Source organism: Oncorhynchus tshawytscha, linkage group LG10, assembly GCF_018296145.1.
Source record: "Oncorhynchus tshawytscha isolate Ot180627B linkage group LG10, Otsh_v2.0, whole genome shotgun sequence".
Classification (NCBI taxonomy): domain Eukaryota; kingdom Metazoa; phylum Chordata; class Actinopteri; order Salmoniformes; family Salmonidae; genus Oncorhynchus; species Oncorhynchus tshawytscha.
Genome location: NC_056438.1, coordinates 14327899 through 14345268, shown reverse-complemented (window position 1 = coordinate 14345268; position 17370 = coordinate 14327899). Strand labels below are relative to the sequence as shown.

At 43.3% G+C, this 17370-nt stretch overlaps 1 protein-coding gene across 9 annotated transcripts in view; it reads right to left on the bottom strand.

Moving 5' to 3' along the window:
* Positions 1 to 3240: 3240 nt before the first annotated feature.
* Positions 3241 to 17370, bottom strand: part of LOC112259735 (dynactin subunit 1-like) — a 36709-nt gene continuing 22579 nt past the window's right edge. For all 9 annotated transcript variants that reach the window (XM_042328178.1, XM_042328180.1, XM_042328181.1 and 6 more), the window contains 11 exons: positions 14669 to 14759; positions 14104 to 14265; positions 10485 to 10616; positions 9677 to 9802; positions 9348 to 9490; positions 8904 to 9070; positions 8595 to 8725; positions 8126 to 8330; positions 4874 to 4947; positions 4663 to 4752; positions 3241 to 4508 (listed from right to left, as the gene is read on the bottom strand). In XM_042328178.1, coding sequence (XP_042184112.1) covers positions 4371 to 4508; positions 4663 to 4752; positions 4874 to 4947; positions 8126 to 8330; positions 8595 to 8725; positions 8904 to 9070; positions 9348 to 9490; positions 9677 to 9802; positions 10485 to 10616; positions 14104 to 14265; positions 14669 to 14759 — 1459 coding nt within the window. In that variant the 3' untranslated portion in view covers positions 3241 to 4370. The remainder of the gene's footprint in view (positions 4509 to 4662; positions 4753 to 4873; positions 4948 to 8125; positions 8331 to 8594; positions 8726 to 8903; positions 9071 to 9347; positions 9491 to 9676; positions 9803 to 10484; positions 10617 to 14103; positions 14266 to 14668; positions 14760 to 17370) is intronic.

Genomic DNA, 17370 nt, shown 5'->3' with positions numbered 1-17370 from the left:
CCACCCTTTGCCTTGATGGCAGCTTTGAACACGCTTGGCATTCTTGCAACCAGCTTCACCTGGCATGCTTTTCCAACAGTCTTGAAGGAGTTCACACATATGTTGAGCACTTGTTAGCTGCTTTTCCTTCACTCTGCAGTCCAACTCATCACAAATAGACCCGCTCTCGGCCAAATTCACAATCACATAGCAAATCCCAATCTCATGCGGTGAATGGTTTGCGAAAGGAAATCATCGGAATCAAACATTAGCCACATGTTGGTGCCTTTTCAACCTAAAAATTCTCAGTATTTCATCAAACTATACAGAACCCATTTTTCTAATGTTACTCTAATGCAAGTTGAAAATACTTCTATGTTGATAGGTTTCTCTCAATGCAGGTGGAATCGAATTCCCTCTCTTGCTCGCTAGCTAGCTAGCTAGCCTAGCTAAACTAACATTACCGGCAATACAGGTGCACATTGATTTTGCAATTAATTAGCTCATTAGCATGCAAATGACTAGTCATATTTTCTATAAAATCAAAGATGAGGATTGTTGTGGCAGAGTAAGATTAATCTCATCCAAAATTGCGTAGATATCTATCCAAACTGCTCTGGAAAATCAATTTGTCAGCATTTTAAAACATTTTTGCGACAGAAACTGAAATAATAGGTTTTCTAGCTAGCTAACGATCGCTAGAAGCCAGCTAATAATTTGATAATTTGGACATTAGATTATTCAGACCAGGGCCAAGGGGAGAGCGTCCTGGTCAAGACAGGTCTGATTTCACCCACCTGTCTAGCTGCATATCTTAATTTTGACCTGGCTGATAGCTCTGGTCCAGTGCGTTAGTGCACATTATTTCACTATTAGAGCTGACTGAGATGTCTATCAAACAGTTATCACAATATTTGGTAGCTAACTACATAGTCTGAAAAAGGTGCAATGAGCTGCAAGATAGCCTTTTGACCTAGTAATGTTGTGTTAACTTAGTGGGGATTTGCAACAATTGGAGCTGATTGGAGACCATTAGCCAGAGCATTAGCCTACTTCCAGAAATTAACATGACCACATGATCCTAATCATTATAATAACTCAATTTAGTCAAACTGTGACTTCAATCAATGTTTACACAGTTGAAATGAGTCTCTGTAGGCCAGCGTTTCCAAAACGTTTTGCCCTAACGCTACACAGGTGATTGAAATAACCAATTCATCATCAAGCTTTGATTATTTGAATCAGCTACGTGGTGCTAGGGGAAAAAACAAACACGCACCCATTGGGGTCCCCAGGACCAAGTTTGGGAAACACTGCTCTAGGGCAGGCCGACACTCCCACCTATTGGGGGGCTAATCAGTAACCAATAATCAAATTGCCTGTACTTGTCTGTGATGACCAGTGGGAGACCATGCAGGCTGTGAGCCAGCAGCAGTCAAGTTTGTTGTTGTCCTGGGGTGTCCAAATCAACACCATGTATGTCAGTGGTTCAATCGTTCATATCTCTAGACCAGGCATGGCCAACTCCAAGAAGCACTACGCCCCATACAGACACCAGACTCCACAAGTACCACAGATACTGACTTTAGTTCTGGAAAGCTCTTCTACTGTAGTTCTGGATAGCTTTTCTACAGTAGTTCTGGATGGCTCTTCTACTGTAGTTCTGGATAGCTTTTCTACAGTAGTTCTGGATGGCTCTTCTACTGTAGTTCTGGAAAGCTCTTCTACTGTAGTTCTGGATGGCCCTTCTACTGTAGTTCTGGATAGCTTTTCTACAGTAGTTCTGGATGGCTCTTCTACTGTAGTTCTGGATGGCTCTTCTACTGTAGTTCTGGATGGCCCTTCTACTGTAGTTCTGGATGGCTCTTCTACTGTAGTTCTGGATGGCTCTTCTACTGTAGTTCTGGATGGCTCTTCTACTGTAGTTCTGGATGGCTCTTCTACTGTAGTTCTGGATGGCTCTTCTACTGTAGTTCTGGGTGGCGGAAAGCCCTTCTACTGTAGTTCTGGATAGCCCTTCTACTGTAGTTCTGGATGGCTCTTCTACTGTAGTTCTGGGTGGCGGAAAGCCCTTCTACTGTAGTTCAGGAAAGCCATTCTACTGTAGTTCAGGAAAGCCCTTCTACTGTAGTTCAGGAAAGCCCTTCTACTGTAGTTCAGGAAAGCTCTTTGCTGTGGACGGTACAAACTGTTCAAAACTAGGGCCCAGTTTTTCTCCTGGTCAGGTCACGATGGGGTCAAGGGGCATTGGGAAACTCTTGGCCCCAAGAAGAGTGGAGGCAGTGGCACATTGGGTCAGGTTTTACTGGACCATGTGATGTGAGCAGGAACAACTCTGGGCCCTGTATATAGTGTTCAAACAAATGGTACTTGCTGTACCGAACTCTTATCTCAGAACTTGATTGGGTATGCAGCAGCAGGATTTAAAAAAAACTAATTTCATGGGTTGTCTTTCATATTCTGCCTTTCACTCTTGAAAATGTTTTTAGAAGAAAAAAAAACATTTACTGCTTTTTAAGTTGAAGGGCTGTTCTGTGTTTTCAAAGATACATCTGAAAATGTCAGTCTGTCTTTAGTATTTTCTCACCACTGTGAGGGGTTGGTTGTATATGGTTAGGATTCACTGGAGCATTTTTACATGTACACAATAAAAAAAATCACACCAATTGTTGTGATTAGTGTTCTTATTCAGACTTCTCATCCTGGATAGGGATACTGTATGTAAAGCACTTTGGTTTGTGATTGAGTAGCCAACTTGACTTAATCCTCTTGGGATCATGGGAGTCCACCATGGCTCTCCACGTCACTCTTCTGTGAGGGCTTTTTCCTCTGGCTAGGAGACTTCACTCAGTTCCTGTTAGTTGTAGGCCTTCCCTGCTTTATCTTTCCTGTCTAGTCAAGTGGGGGTTTTGTCTTTGCTGAAAGTCTCATCCATTTCCTTCTCCTGATCAGACAGTGATGAGTGGTGCTATTCAAATCAAATGCATTCTTATTACAATTCTAAGGACCAGTTTCCTGGACACACATCAAGCCTAGTCCTGGACTAAAAAGCCTGCTCAGTGGAGAATCTCTATTGAAAGTACATCTTAGTCCAGAACCAGGCCTAACCTGTCTGAGAAATGGACCCTTTGTGTGTATGATCAGTAATACTATGCAAATCAAATGCTTAATGGTTAAATTCGGTCAAATAAAAAGCATTAACTTCTATATTCATACATGAATGGGCCATATTGTGAATATCATTTCATCTGACAAAATGGATGACTTTGAAAGATCTTTAATCGTTCTGTTTTGGATACATTAGTCGTTAGGTACAGTATAGTTGTTTGCATCCATGGACAGGTTCCTGTCCGCTGTGCGGTCTGAACTACTACAACATTTGCATTGGTAAATGTTCTGCAATCTGCACTGAACACCCGGTCTGACAGAAACCTGTAGTTAAAGTATCACGGCTTTAGAGACCGTCTGCATAGAACCTTAACCACTAGTCAAAAACCTTTAAATGAGATCTTTACTTCCAACCAGATATACTTGCATGCAGTCTTCATCAGTTACCATGAATAGTGACTAATGTGAAAGGTCTTGACAGAGGTACATATGATGGATAGACCTTCATAGTGTAATGACTAACTGAAAATGAGAGAGACAACACAGTGAACCAATTCAAATAGTCTGAGTAACAAGTTCACTTACTGCTCTCACTCTTAAATCTATAAAGGTCCTAATAGTGGACTGACACTATAAAAAAACAACATTAAATTAGCTTCCTATCTTAACGACATGCAAATAGATATTAACTCCAAATGAACATAAATTAACAGTGAGAAAAGTTAAGTGTGTGAACTGGCTATGGGACTTCATTCCACCCTCTTCTTATTGACGATATAGGGAATAGGGAGTAATTTCAGACACACCCTAGGTTTGAAATAGCCTGTCATGACTGTATAACAATAGTCAATTGAACAAAATCCCCAAACAGGGTAACCACACATTAAGGTGCTGCTGGCTGCTGGTAGGCGAATAATAAATCACCACACCAGAACAAAAGGAGATGGAAAAAATTATTTAGGACTTGAAGAAGTGCAATAGAAAATAAGTAGTACAGTATTATTAGGTACTCAATGAGAACACGTGTGTCTCTTTGGCATAGAAAAAAATGATAGAAATAGACATCCTAGAAGGGGCATAAAGCCTCTGATGGCAATTAAAATTCTATTTCTAGGGGGTGTAGTGTGACAAAACGTATCCTGAGAGATTCTGTGGAACAACAGGAAATGGACTGGATCTTTAGGTGAGAAACTGAAAAAAAAAAAAAAAAACTATTGTGTCTGCTGGTCTCCGATTGGTGAAGCCTGCTGTCACTTGTGGACGCAGGCCAATAGGGTGTCGTCTCACGCTATGAGGAGGCGGTGCACTTGCTGCAGGTGTTGCTGTGATAGGACAAGACGGTGCACCTGCTCCTGGCCCTTGGCACACGGGATGGCCACGCGGCCTACAAACACCGTGCCTCCCTGCTTCTCCTCCTTCGCCTGAGAAGACAGGAGGATGAGAAAAGAGAATGTCAAAGGACAACAAATACAGGTTGATGCATCTACCAGATATCTGTTGCATTGAGATGTATTCCTTGTATTTGTTTGAGTGCCAACTAAGAAAGTCTGATGTCCGTGTCCATGTACGTGTTACCTTGACGAAAGAGGAAATGGGAAAGGTGGCAAAGTCAGAGGAGACCTTTGCCCCAGGCTGCTGTGAAACCACATGCTCAGCCACTTCACCCTGAGAGAGAGATTTGATGTTATGGCCATTTCCATGAAAAACAGAGATTAGTGGACAAAATCTGAGGTGAAGATAAATGCTGTGACTATTACTAGGGGTTGATAATATAAATTCAAGTCACCTTCAGCTTGTCCAGGGCGTCACTCAGGCTCTGCAGCCGAGCAGTCTGGTCCAAGAGCTGAGCACTAGCACTCACTGTAGAAGAGAAAGACATATTAGTTCTTTATCTATGTACCAACTCAAATAGACACATACCATGCCTTTAAGAATGTATTCATACCCATCGGCTCCTTCAACATTTGGTTTTTACAGCCTGAATTTAAAATGAGTAACATTTGAGTTGTGTCACTGGCCTATGCACAATACCCAATTAATGTAAAAGTGGAATTCATTATTAATTACACTTTGGAATGTGTATCAATACACCCTGTCACTACAAAGACACAGGTGTCCTTCCTAACTCAGTTGCCAGAGGGGAAGGAAACAGCTCAGGGATTTCACCATGAGGCCAATGGTGACTTTAAAACAGTTACAGAATTTAATGGCTGTGATAGGAGAAAACTGAGGATGGATCAACATCATTGTAGTTACTCCACAATACTAACCTAATTGGGGTTAAACTTATCTGATTAAGAGAGAGTGTTTAATTTTTCATAAATGTTTTACAAATGTTAGAATTTTTCTTCCAGTTTGACCAAGTATTTTGTGTAGATCGTTGAGAAAAAAATGACAATTAAATGCATGTTAATCGTGCTTTGAAACAACCAAATGTGGAAAAAGTTGAGGGATGTGAATAATTTACCTATACTGAAACCAATATAATATAAACTATGCCACACACACACGGTTTCCCGATAGCGATGGAATTTAGGCATACGAGTGTTTTAACGATGCATCTCTCCTACAACGACCAAAGATGGAACATGTTTCCCAGAACACCACGGCAGAGAGAACACGTTCGCTAAGTGAATCATTGAGGCATAGTGTCAATACTAATAGGATCGAAAGAAATGCAGCACTGCTGTCAGATCAGCCATCTCCATTCAAATCTTACCTTAACATTAGAATTATTTCACAATACTGACGACGGATCAGCTCCGAGAAAGAAACGATCAACTACGGTTGCAAATATTGAGGCAGCGGATTCTAATGCTTACCCCATAATAATGACCTAAATCAAGATGTGCACGTTGTTACACATCATGGAATATATTGAGGTAAAAATTACAGACAACCTGCAATTCGCAAAATAGAACTCAATTGAATGGGTGTGAAATAGATTTGAATATGATTGAAATATATAGGCCTGTGTAGTCTATATTACATTGATATTTGAATGCGTTTATTTTGATTTTCATTTGAAGCATCTTTTAATTTCACTTGTTTGTAACAATTGCAAAGACATTGTCAACTTTGTACTTGTAGTCAACTCGGTTCTGAAGTTATCAGCGGTCACAGAGAGATGGATAATCCTCATGATTCTGTGTTCAGCGGAGTTCTGCTGCCTCAGAAGGGCAAAAAAATAAGCATCTGACGATGTACTGAGCTGTTCTGCGAGTGACCTGAGGCAGTCGTTAAATAACAAGCGTTCTCAAGTGCAACTTTAGTAACAATGGTTTTGAGAAACAGCTCTGAGATTTAACGATGCTCCTACGGAGGTTCTAACCATGAACATAGCCTTAAGACGCTTTTGGGGAACTGGGCCCTGGTGTCTTCCTGTTACACACGAACACACATCCCTCCCAGTCACCTGGTGTCTTCCTGTTACACAAACACACATCCCTCCCAGTCACCTGGTGTCTTCCTGTTACACAAACACACATCCCTCCCAGTCACCTGGTGTCTTCCTGTTACACAAACACACATCCCTCCCAGTCACCTGGTGTCTTCCTGTTACACACAAACACACATCCCTCCCAGTCACCTGGTGTCTTCCTGTTACACAAACACACATCCCTCCCAGTCACCTGGTGTCTTCCTGTTACACAAACACACATCCCTCCCAGTCACCTGGTGTCTTCCTGTTACACAAACAACATCCCCCTCCCAGTCACCTGGTGTCTTCCTGTTACACAAACACACATCCCTCCCAGTCACCTGGTGTCTTCCTGTTACACACAAACACACATCCCTCCCAGTCACCTGGTGTCTTCCTGTTACACAAACACACATCCCTCCCAGTCTCCTGGTGTCTTCCTGTTACACACAAACACACATCCCTCCCAGTCACCTGGTGTCTTCCTGTTACACAAACACACATCCCTCCCAGTCACCTGGTGTCCTTCCTGTTACACACAAACACACATCCCTCCCAGTCACCTGGTGTCTTCCTGTTACACAAACACACATCCCTCCCAGTCACCTGGTGTCTTCCTGTTACACACAAACACACATCCCTCCCAGTCACCTGGTGTCTTCCTGTTACACAAACACACATCCCTCCCAGTCTCCTGGTGTCTTCCTGTTACACACAAACACACATCCCTCCCAGTCACCTGGTGTCTTCCTGTTACACAAACACACATCCCTCCCAGTCACCTGGTGTCTTCCTGTTACACACAAACACACATCCCTCCCAGTCACCTGGTGTCTTCCTGTTACATAAACACATCCCTCCCAGTCAACTGGTGTCTTCCTGTTACACAAACACACATCCCTCCCAGTCACCTGGTGTCTTCCTGTTACACACAAACACACATCCCTCCCAGTCACCTGGTGTCTTCCTGTTACACAAACACACATCCCTCCCAGTCACCTGGTGTCTTCCTGTTACACACAAACACACATCCCTCCCAGTCACCTGGTGTCTTCCTGTTACACACAAACACACATCCCTCCCAGTCACCTGGTGTCTTCCTGTTACACACAAACACACATCCCTCCCAGTCACCTGGTGTCTTCCTGTTACACACAAACACACATCCCTCCCAGTCACCTGGTGTCTTCCTGTTACACACAAACACACATCCCTCCCAGTCACCTGGTGTCTTCCTGTTACACAAACACACATCCCTCCCAGTCACCTGGTGTCTTCCTGTTACACAAACACACATCCCTCCCAGTCACCTGGTGTCTTCCTGTTACACAAACACACATCCCTCCCAGTCACCTGGTGTCTTCCTGTTACACAAACACACATCCCTCCCAGTCACCTGGTGTCTTCCTGTTACACATAAACACACATCCCTCCCAGTCACCTGGTGTCTTCCTGTCACACAAACACACATCACTCCCAGTCACCTGGTGTCTTCCTGTTACACATAAACACACATCCCTCCCAGTCAACTGTTGTCTTCCTGTTATACATAAACACACATCCCTCCCAGTCACCTGGTGTCTTCCTGTTACATAAACACACATCCCTCTCAGTCACCTGGTGTCTTCCCGGTGATGTCAACCACTTTAACTGTGGCGGTCATCTTGAGCAGGGTCCCTAGGAGCTGCTCCGTCTTCCTGTAGAGAGCCCCGTGGAGAGGCCCCTCAGCAGGGGGAGAGGAGGAAGAGGTGGCCTCTCTCAGGTGTAACTTGGGGACGTGGAGGGGAGGGAGAGAGGCTAACTGGGCTCTCATCTTCTCTGCCTGGAGGAGAGACAAGATACACAGAGAGTTATCAATAGAGACAGGTACACAGTCGGTTAACTATGAGCCCGAAACATACAAATATCAACAACCACTGACAATGTATCCATGACTACACTATTCAATGAACCACATAGAACACAGACGTGATCTGGAAACAAGAAAGAAAGCATTGATCCATATTTGGATTAGGCCTGAATAGAGAGACGATGAGACTTAGTGACACACACAAAGAGATGAGTCAGTTCCCTGCGGTGTTCTGACCTTGAGTCTGTTGTTCTCGTTCTTCAGGTGTTTGATACCGAGTCTCTGAGCCTCCACCTGCTGGCGGAGGAGAGGGGAGTCCACCACCTGCATGGGCCCAGACAGACCCCCTGCTCCCGGGGCAAGAGCGGCTGGATAGGGGGGGAAAGAAAGAATTGAGAAATAAAACAAAACCTTGTGAGATATAAAAGGTAAAAGAACAACAAAACACTATAAAAATATTAGGAATATGTATAGTATGAATGACGTGCGAGGTATAAGTGTACTAAGGTGTGTGAGGTGAGGGATCAGACGACTCAGGAGCCTCACCTCCGGCGGATCCCGTGACGATGGAGGCGATGCCCGAGGCAGGCGGGGCCCTGAGGCCCTCGATGGTGCTCTTTGATTGACTGGAGAGACGCTGCTTTAGCTCCGCCTTCTCTGCCTCCAGCTGGTCGATGTCTGCCTGCAGGGCATCCATGGTCTCCTCAAACTCCCTGTGTGTGTGTGTGTGGGGGGGGTTAAACAAAAACAACCCTTAGTCTCACTGGAGATCTGACAGGTTTAACAATATGGTGATCACGCCACCTAGCCCTCTGATAGGCTAGAGGAAATATTACACCTGTCCAGTCCTCTTCCATTTCACAATGGTCCAGAACACTATAGTCTCTGTAGTGAATACCTAGGAGACAGTGTTGGCCATATGCACATCTTTACTGCACATTCTATAACAATAACGTCCTACTTCCAAACAGTTCAACCCCCCCGTCTTACTTCTCCTTCTTCTTGAGCAGGGCCAGGGTCTCATCCAGTTTGGTCTGGATCTTCTCCACACGTTCGTCTGCGTCTTTAGTCGACGTGTCCAGCTTCTTCTCCAGGAGACTGAGACGGACGTGGGCTTCACTCAACTCCTCTCCCTGGGTAGGGAGACAGGAGGGAGGGAGACCAGAGGGAGGGAGGCCAGAGGGAGGGAGACAGGTGAGGTGAGAGATGGGTGCATGCGGAGGAAAATGTGAGAATGTGTATAAGAAGAAGGATGAGAATGACTGGAGTGGTGTGGTGCATGTGTGTGTAAGAACAGAGAAATATAGACATGTCCCTACCTTGATCTTAAGTGACTTCTTGAGCTCCTTGATGACAGTGTCTCTGTCTTCCAGTTTGACTCCCAGGCCCTCTGCATCAGTGATTTCTGCCCTGAGTGCTGCTGCACGAGCCTCTACTGGGGGAGCCTGGAGGAGGGAGGGAAGCAGTGGAGAGAGAGAGAGAGAGAGGGAGGGAAGCGGTGGAGAGAGAGAGAGAGAGAGGGAGGGAAGCGGTGGAGAGAGCGAGAGAGAGAGGAACAGGTAAGAAGAGGGGAGAGAGAGAATGTCAATGTCATGAAATATACTAGAGTTAATTTCATGACATGTTCCAGATGTAATATATAGTATTGTTAGTTTTGAACGGCTGGTAAAGGAGGAAGTCAGTCTCCAGCCATAGCCGCCCCAGTCTCATACCCCCCAGGGAGAAGGTCCTTTTGTAGCATCTAACTCCAAACTGATAAGAGGCCTTTTCTAAGAGCTGCTATATGGAGATCTATCTGTCCCTTTCCCTGTGGTCCCTCAGCATCCTGTGGTCTCTCAGCATCATACTCTCCCTCCTGCATGGAGATCTATCTGTGCCTTTCCCTGTGGTCTCTCAGCATCATACTCTCCCTCCTGCATGGAGATCTATCTGTACCTTTCCTTGTGGTCCCTCAGCATCCTGTGGTCTCTCAGCATCATACTCTCCCTCCTGCATGGAGATCTATCTGTGCCTTTCCCTGTGGTCTCTCAGCATCATACTCTCCCTCCTGCATGGAGATCTATCTGTACCTTTCCCTGTGGTCTCTCAGCATCATACTCTCCCTCCTGCATGGAGATCTATCTGTACCTTTCCCTGTGGTCTCTCAGCATCATACTCTCCCTCCTGCATGGCAGTGGCCATCTTGTTCATGGTGGAGATGACAGCGCTGCAGGACTGACGCAGACACTCATGGGGGTTTAGACCTTGGGACCCATACACCTGGAGGGGGGAGAGAGAGAGAGAGGGGGAAGAGAGAGAGAATTAACCAAGAGGACCAACTCTTCATCGATATACCTAACATATGTAAGGACATTTGTCATTACTACACTATAGATACAAAAGTATGTGGACACCCCTTATAATTAGTGGATTTGGCTATTTCAGCCACACCCCTTGCTGACAGGTGAGAGCACCGACATGCAATCTCCATAGACAGACATTGGCAGTAGAATGGCCTTACTGAAGAGCTCAGTGACTTTCAGCGTGGTACTATCATAGGATGCCACATTTCAAACAAGTCAGTTCATCAAATTTCTTTCCTGCTAGAGCTGACCGTGTCAACTCTGGGTGCTGTTATTGTGAAGTGGGAACACCTAGGAGCAACAACGACTCAGCTGTGAAGTGGTAGGCCACACAAGCTCACAGAACAGGACCACAGAGTGTTTACGCAATTAGCGCATAAAAATCATCGGTCTTTGGTTGCAACACTCAATACAGAGTTCCAATCTGCCTCGAAGCTAGTTCAGCACAATAACGATTTGTCGGGAGCTTCATGAAATGGGTTTCCATGGCCGAGCAGCCACACACAAGCCTAAGATCGCTTGGCATTGCACATGGTGTTGGCTGGAGTGGTGTAAAGCTCGCTGCCATTGGACTCTGGAGCAGTGGAAACGCGTTCTCTGGAGTGATGAATCACGCTTCACCATCTGTCAGTCCAACAGACAAATCTAAGTTTGGCAGACGCCAGGAGGACGCTACCTGCCCCAATGCATAATGCAGTTTAGGTGCAATTTTGGCCACTAGATGGCAGCAGTGTATGTGCAAAGTTTTAGACTGATCCAATAAACCATTATATTACTTAATTGGTTTATTGATACATCTTCGAGTTTATAACTGTGCACTCGAGAATTGTAGAAATGGTACCGAGAATATGCATATCCTTGCTTCAGGGCCTGAGCTACAGACACTTAGATTTGGGTATGTCATTTTAGTCGAAAAGAAAAGAGTCCGATCCTTACCTACAACCTCTGCATGATGAATCAACGCTCAGGGTGGGGACAGACCATCTCAGTACGGAGCGCAGTACATAATGCATGTAGACCTAGAGTATCATCTCATCATGGTAACCTTTCTTGTGACAGGTAGGCCTACATTTGCTGCAGCATAGCCTATGATACAGTAACAGATGCCATTCGGCATTTATATCTCCATCTGGCTTTCGGGGGTCACCTTGTTTTTTTTGTTCATTTTAAAGAGTACACTTCTTTTCTTTAAAATGAGTGTAAACGCGAGCACTCTCTCGCTCCATCAACTCCATTTCAATTACATCCAAAATAGAGAATCTTGTTCTAGATGGACATACAGCCCAATATATAGGATGTCCTAGTCTACCTCTTTCAGGTAATAAATTCAATGCAGTATTAGCCTTAAATTGAGCTAATTAATGGTGGGTTATGCATAATAAAGCTTCTAACTTATCGCCTCAGTTTCTTGGGCAATAAGCACACACCTGTGCTCCGCTGGCCCCTCTCAAATGTTTTTATTTTATTTAAATCTCCTTAGCTTTTGGAGTCCCATTTGGGAAAAGCTAGACGAGAATAGCTTGTTGGATATAATTTCTTTTGCATTTCTTATACCAATAGACTATTTCGCTAGTAGACCTCAAGTCTATTGAATATGGTGGAATTACACTGATTTTATTGATATAAAATATTTGTTAAGTTGGAAATGATTTATTTTTTGTAGCTCTTTTTGCTAAATGTTAATTACAACAGCCAATAGAAAAATCACTGTGTGTGTTCAGTTTGAAAGAACGAATGCGTGATGGCAGTAGGCTAGAGCAGTTATTTACTCAGACCCATAACCATTCAAATCTTTGTGGAGAGAAGTGAAAGCCTTCTGCATCTAATTTTAGTCCTATATTATTCAAGGACGTCATTAGAATGATGAAGGACAACAAAACGTATTTCATTTAACTGTTAAAAGCGACAAAGGAATGAAGCCACAAGAGAGAGAAAGAGGAGGTAGGCTTATAACATTAAGGGGAAATATTATGATAGATACATATACACGTCAGCCTATGAATTATACGAATAGGCCCTGTTATATTTCAAAATTAAAATCAAATTCACTAGCCTATATACTAATTTGTAGGCCGCATGCGTGGGACCAGAATCGCATGTTCACTTCTGATTTATCATAGTTTGAATGAAGTCCATAATTCCAGTCCATATAATTCAATTCACAGTCAAAAAGATTACCCTACTGGAGCTAGTTTAATTTATTTACCCAAGAGAGCAAACATCTATGGGCTTTTGTTTTTCTGTCGCGTGTAATGTGGCCTTTTATAGCCTCGTTACTGTGTGCAGCCTTGCTATTGTTATTTTCCACTGTCTTTTTCCTGTTGTTTTTATTTCTTTACTTACCTATTGTTCACCTAATACCTTTTTTGCACTATTGGTTAGAGCCTGTAAGTAAGCATTTCACTGTAAGGTCTACACCTGTTGTATTCGGCGCATGTGACTAATACAATTTGATTTACAGTATGAAATGGATAACGGCACAAACATTTGGGATTTTTTGGGCTCATTAAATGTCGTTAATGTAGGGATCATAACATCTATTATTATATATGGCTCATCAGGCCAAGGTAGTGTCAGGTTTGACACTCCCGGTTTTACTGGGAAATACCGGATTACCTGGGAGAAAAGTGATTTATTCTCAGGATGGAACATTAGTAAAATACAGAGAAAATATTCAACCCTAGTGCAAATTGTAAAGTTTGGTGGAGGAGGAATAATGGTCTGGGGCTGTATTTTATGGTTTGTTCCAGGCCCCTTTGTTCCAGGCCCCTTTGTTCCAGGCCCCTTTGTTCCAGGCCCCTTTGTTCCAGGCCCCTTTGTTCCAGGCCCCTTTGTTCCAGGCCCCTTTGTTCCAGGCCCCTTTGTTCCAGGCCCCTTTGTTCCAGGCCCCTTTGTTCCAGTGAAGAGAAATCTTAACGCTACAGCATACAATGACATTCTAGACAATTCTGTGCTCCTAAATTTGTGGCAACAGTTTGAGGAATGACAATGTCCTCATGCACAAAGTAAGGTCCATACAGATAGTTTGTCGAGATCCCACTAAACACCTTTGGGATGAATTGGAACGCCGAATGCGAGCTAGGCCAAATTGCCTAACATCAGTGCCCAACCTCACTAATGCTCTTGTGGCTGAATGGAAGCAAGTCCCCGCAACAATGTTCCAACATCTAGTGGAAAGCCTTCCCAGAAGAGTGGAGGCTTTTACAGCAGCAAAGGGTGGGACCAACTCCATATTAATGCCCATGATTTTGGAATGAGATGTTAGACGAGCAGGTGTCCACATACTTTTGGTCATGTAGTCTACATGTAGCCTATGGTTACTGTATTGTGTGACAGACAGGACATCCACATTGATCAAGAAGAATTAGCTCCGGGAGCTAACAAGTGTGTGCCATATATAGTACCTGTTCAACAGCCTTGAAGGCCACATCATCCAGTTTTAGAGCGTTTAGCCCCTCCTGCTCCCCGAGAGGAGCGACCATCTGTGCCCCCGCCGCAGCCACCTCCTGTAGCACGGCAACCACCCGCGTCAGCTGACGCCTGCAGTCCGTCAGCGTCTCCGACACCTGCCATTGGTCCACAGAGCTGTCAGTCACACATTCCCAGAGTATTTCCACCTCCACAAAGTTGACAGTTGCATTACTGTAGTTGATGAGATAAGTGTAAACACTTGGCTCTGTGCTCCAAACGCCAGCCAATAGTAAAGGCCAGCTGGTGTTGTTAGCATAGGGCTAAGTGTGCCAGGTTACTTGATGGTCACAGCTAACATGTAGCGTTCTATCACATGCAACTACGTCAATGACTTGAAATTGGCTAATGTTCGCATGTATGGACCCACTGGGTTTGGGTTACGCACAAGACCTACAAAATATTGTTCATACTGGGGCTCCAAAGATACTGTGAAACACTTAACAAGGCCAAGACTCTCCAACCTAAACATAAGGCCTAAGCATAGCGCTAGTCACATACTGGAGCTCCAAAAGACAGAGAGGCTGGCACCCCTGGTACATCGGTCCCTGGCATCCTGCGTCTGATCTTCTTACAGAACTGTTTGATGTCACTACAGGGGGTAAATAACAGTTAGATAATATATACACACACACAGTCAACAGTTTGGACACACCTACTCATTCAAGGTTTATTCTTTATTTGTACTATTTTTTTACATTGTAGAATGATAGTGAAGACATCGAAATGATGAAACACGTTGAATCATTTAGCAACCAAAAAAAAAGTGTTACAAAAATGAAATAGATTTTATATTCGAGATTCTTCAAAGTAGTCACCCTTTACCCTGATGACAGTTTTGCACTCTTGCCATTCTCTCAACCAGCTTCATAAGGTAGTCACCTGGAATACATTTAAATTAACAGGTGTTAAGAAGGAATTTATTTCCTTAATTCCTTAATCCGTTTCAGCCAATCAGTTGTGTAGGGATGGTATACAGAAGATAGCCCTATTTGGTAAAAGACGAAGTCCATATTATGGCAAGAACAGCTCAAATAAGCAAAGAGGAAAGAGCTTAAATAAATAATTCTGTCTACTATTATTCTGACATTTCAATTTCTTAAAATAAAGTGGTGATCCTGACTGACCTAAAACAGGGATTTTTTAAATGTCAGGAAATGTGAAAAACTGAGTTTAAATGTATTTGGCTAAGGTGTATGTAAACTTCCGACTTCAACTGTATATGCCACCCCATCTGGTTTTTGCTTAGTGGGGCTATCCTTTGTTGTCAACAGGACAACCCAACACACCTCCAGTCTGTGTAAGGGAAATTTGACCAAGAAAGAGAGTGATGGAGTGCTGCATCAGATGACCTGGCCTTTACAATCACCCGACCTCAACCAAATTGAGATGGTTTGGGATGAGTTGGACCGCAGAGTGAAGGAAAAGCAGCCAACAAGTGCTCAGCATATGTGGGAAGCTGGTTGAGAGAATGGCAAGAGTGTGCAAAGCTGGCATCAAGGCATAGAGTGTATACGTTGAAGAATCTCAAATCTACAAATCAAAATATATTTTAACAACTTTTTTGGTTACTACATGATTCCATATGTGTTCTTTCATAGTTTGTACAAATAAAGAAAAACCCTGGAATGAGTGTGTCTAAACTGGTGACTGGTACTGTATATATTTTTATCATTTATTTCCTTTGAAAATATTTACATAGCCTTGATTGTTAAACACACACACTGTAATTTATTCGACATACAGTAATGATTTTCAAATACAAAACAATTAACATTTGTCATGACGTTGGCCTGGGGGGGGAAGGTTTATGACAGTCATAAATACCTCTTTCCCCCCTTTTTCCTCTATCTACCCTACTGATGTTACATTTGCAAAACCCTTGATTAACAGAGATTCTGGGAACATCAGAAGGTGGGGGGAAATTAAACTATATTCTGGTAATCCCACCAATGGAACAAATGCGGTTGTACTTAATGAATATGATGTCGGTTCGGTTGTCATCGGAGACATTCTCATCAATGATCAGATGACGTAAACTCTACAGTGGAAAGTCTACACATCAGAGTTATCGGATTCACATGGAATTGTTGTTCAATTTAAATGTTTGATTATGAAATTATTTGTGATGGGATGAAATGTAAGATTTGGGTTTTCATAAGATAGGGCTCTGCTCAATTAGTGGCTCGCCCCTGTGAAGGGACATGGGCTATAAAACTTTTCAAACACGTCCTCCTCTCCCTTCCTATATAAGCCCATGACGACAATATAACTTCCTGTTCCGAGAATGTAGGACGACGGTCCGATGTCAGAATGGTTCAGATAATAACTACAGAAAGAAGCAAACATCAGCGTGAGCTTTGGTTGCGAATGGTATGAACTTTGAACTCTTAATCACTACAGAAGTGATACCTCCTAGCAGTTGAGTTAGCAACAGCAGCTGCAAACGAGGGTTAGGAAGAAACAGACAGAGTATCCCGTCTATCACACAACGACGCCACTGCAACGCATCTAATTGACAACCAGACATTCTTCAAAGGACTCGGTTTGGCAACACGGCCTTCCATCTACCACCAACCTACCGAAGCATAGCTCAGAGTAAATATTTATTGCATTTTCCTTTTCCAAATGGGCGGTAATTTACTGTGCTATTTACGATAGCACAGCTTCGGCCTTTGTTACTCAGACTTCCCGCTCTTTCACTCAAACCCAGCCCCTTTTCTTTTGTGTAACAAGCTGTCATATCTGTTCCGCCCGCTAGGGACGTTTTCCTTTATGATGTAATTTGTAATCAAGTTATGATTTAATTATGTGTGATTCTGTGTGATTAGTTAGGTATTCAGTAAATACATAATTAAACCCAATTTTGTATTGCTGATTCAACTTGTTAGCCAGGGTTTGTGCAGATAACGAAGAATTTACAACTTTCAGATGAGACTGCATTAAGGTGACGATTAATATTGACTGCTATTGGCTATTGATGTAAAATATTACTAGGTCTTTAAGAGTTTATTCGGAAGATAACAGCTCTATAAATATTAATTTGTGGTGCCCGACTCTAGTTAATTACATTTACATGATTAGCTCAATAAGGTGATATTAATTACGGAGAAATTATTTTATAGAATAGCATGTCATATCACTTAATCCGGCATAGCCAAAGACACGACACATTGTATGTTACTTTTTACAAACACATACGT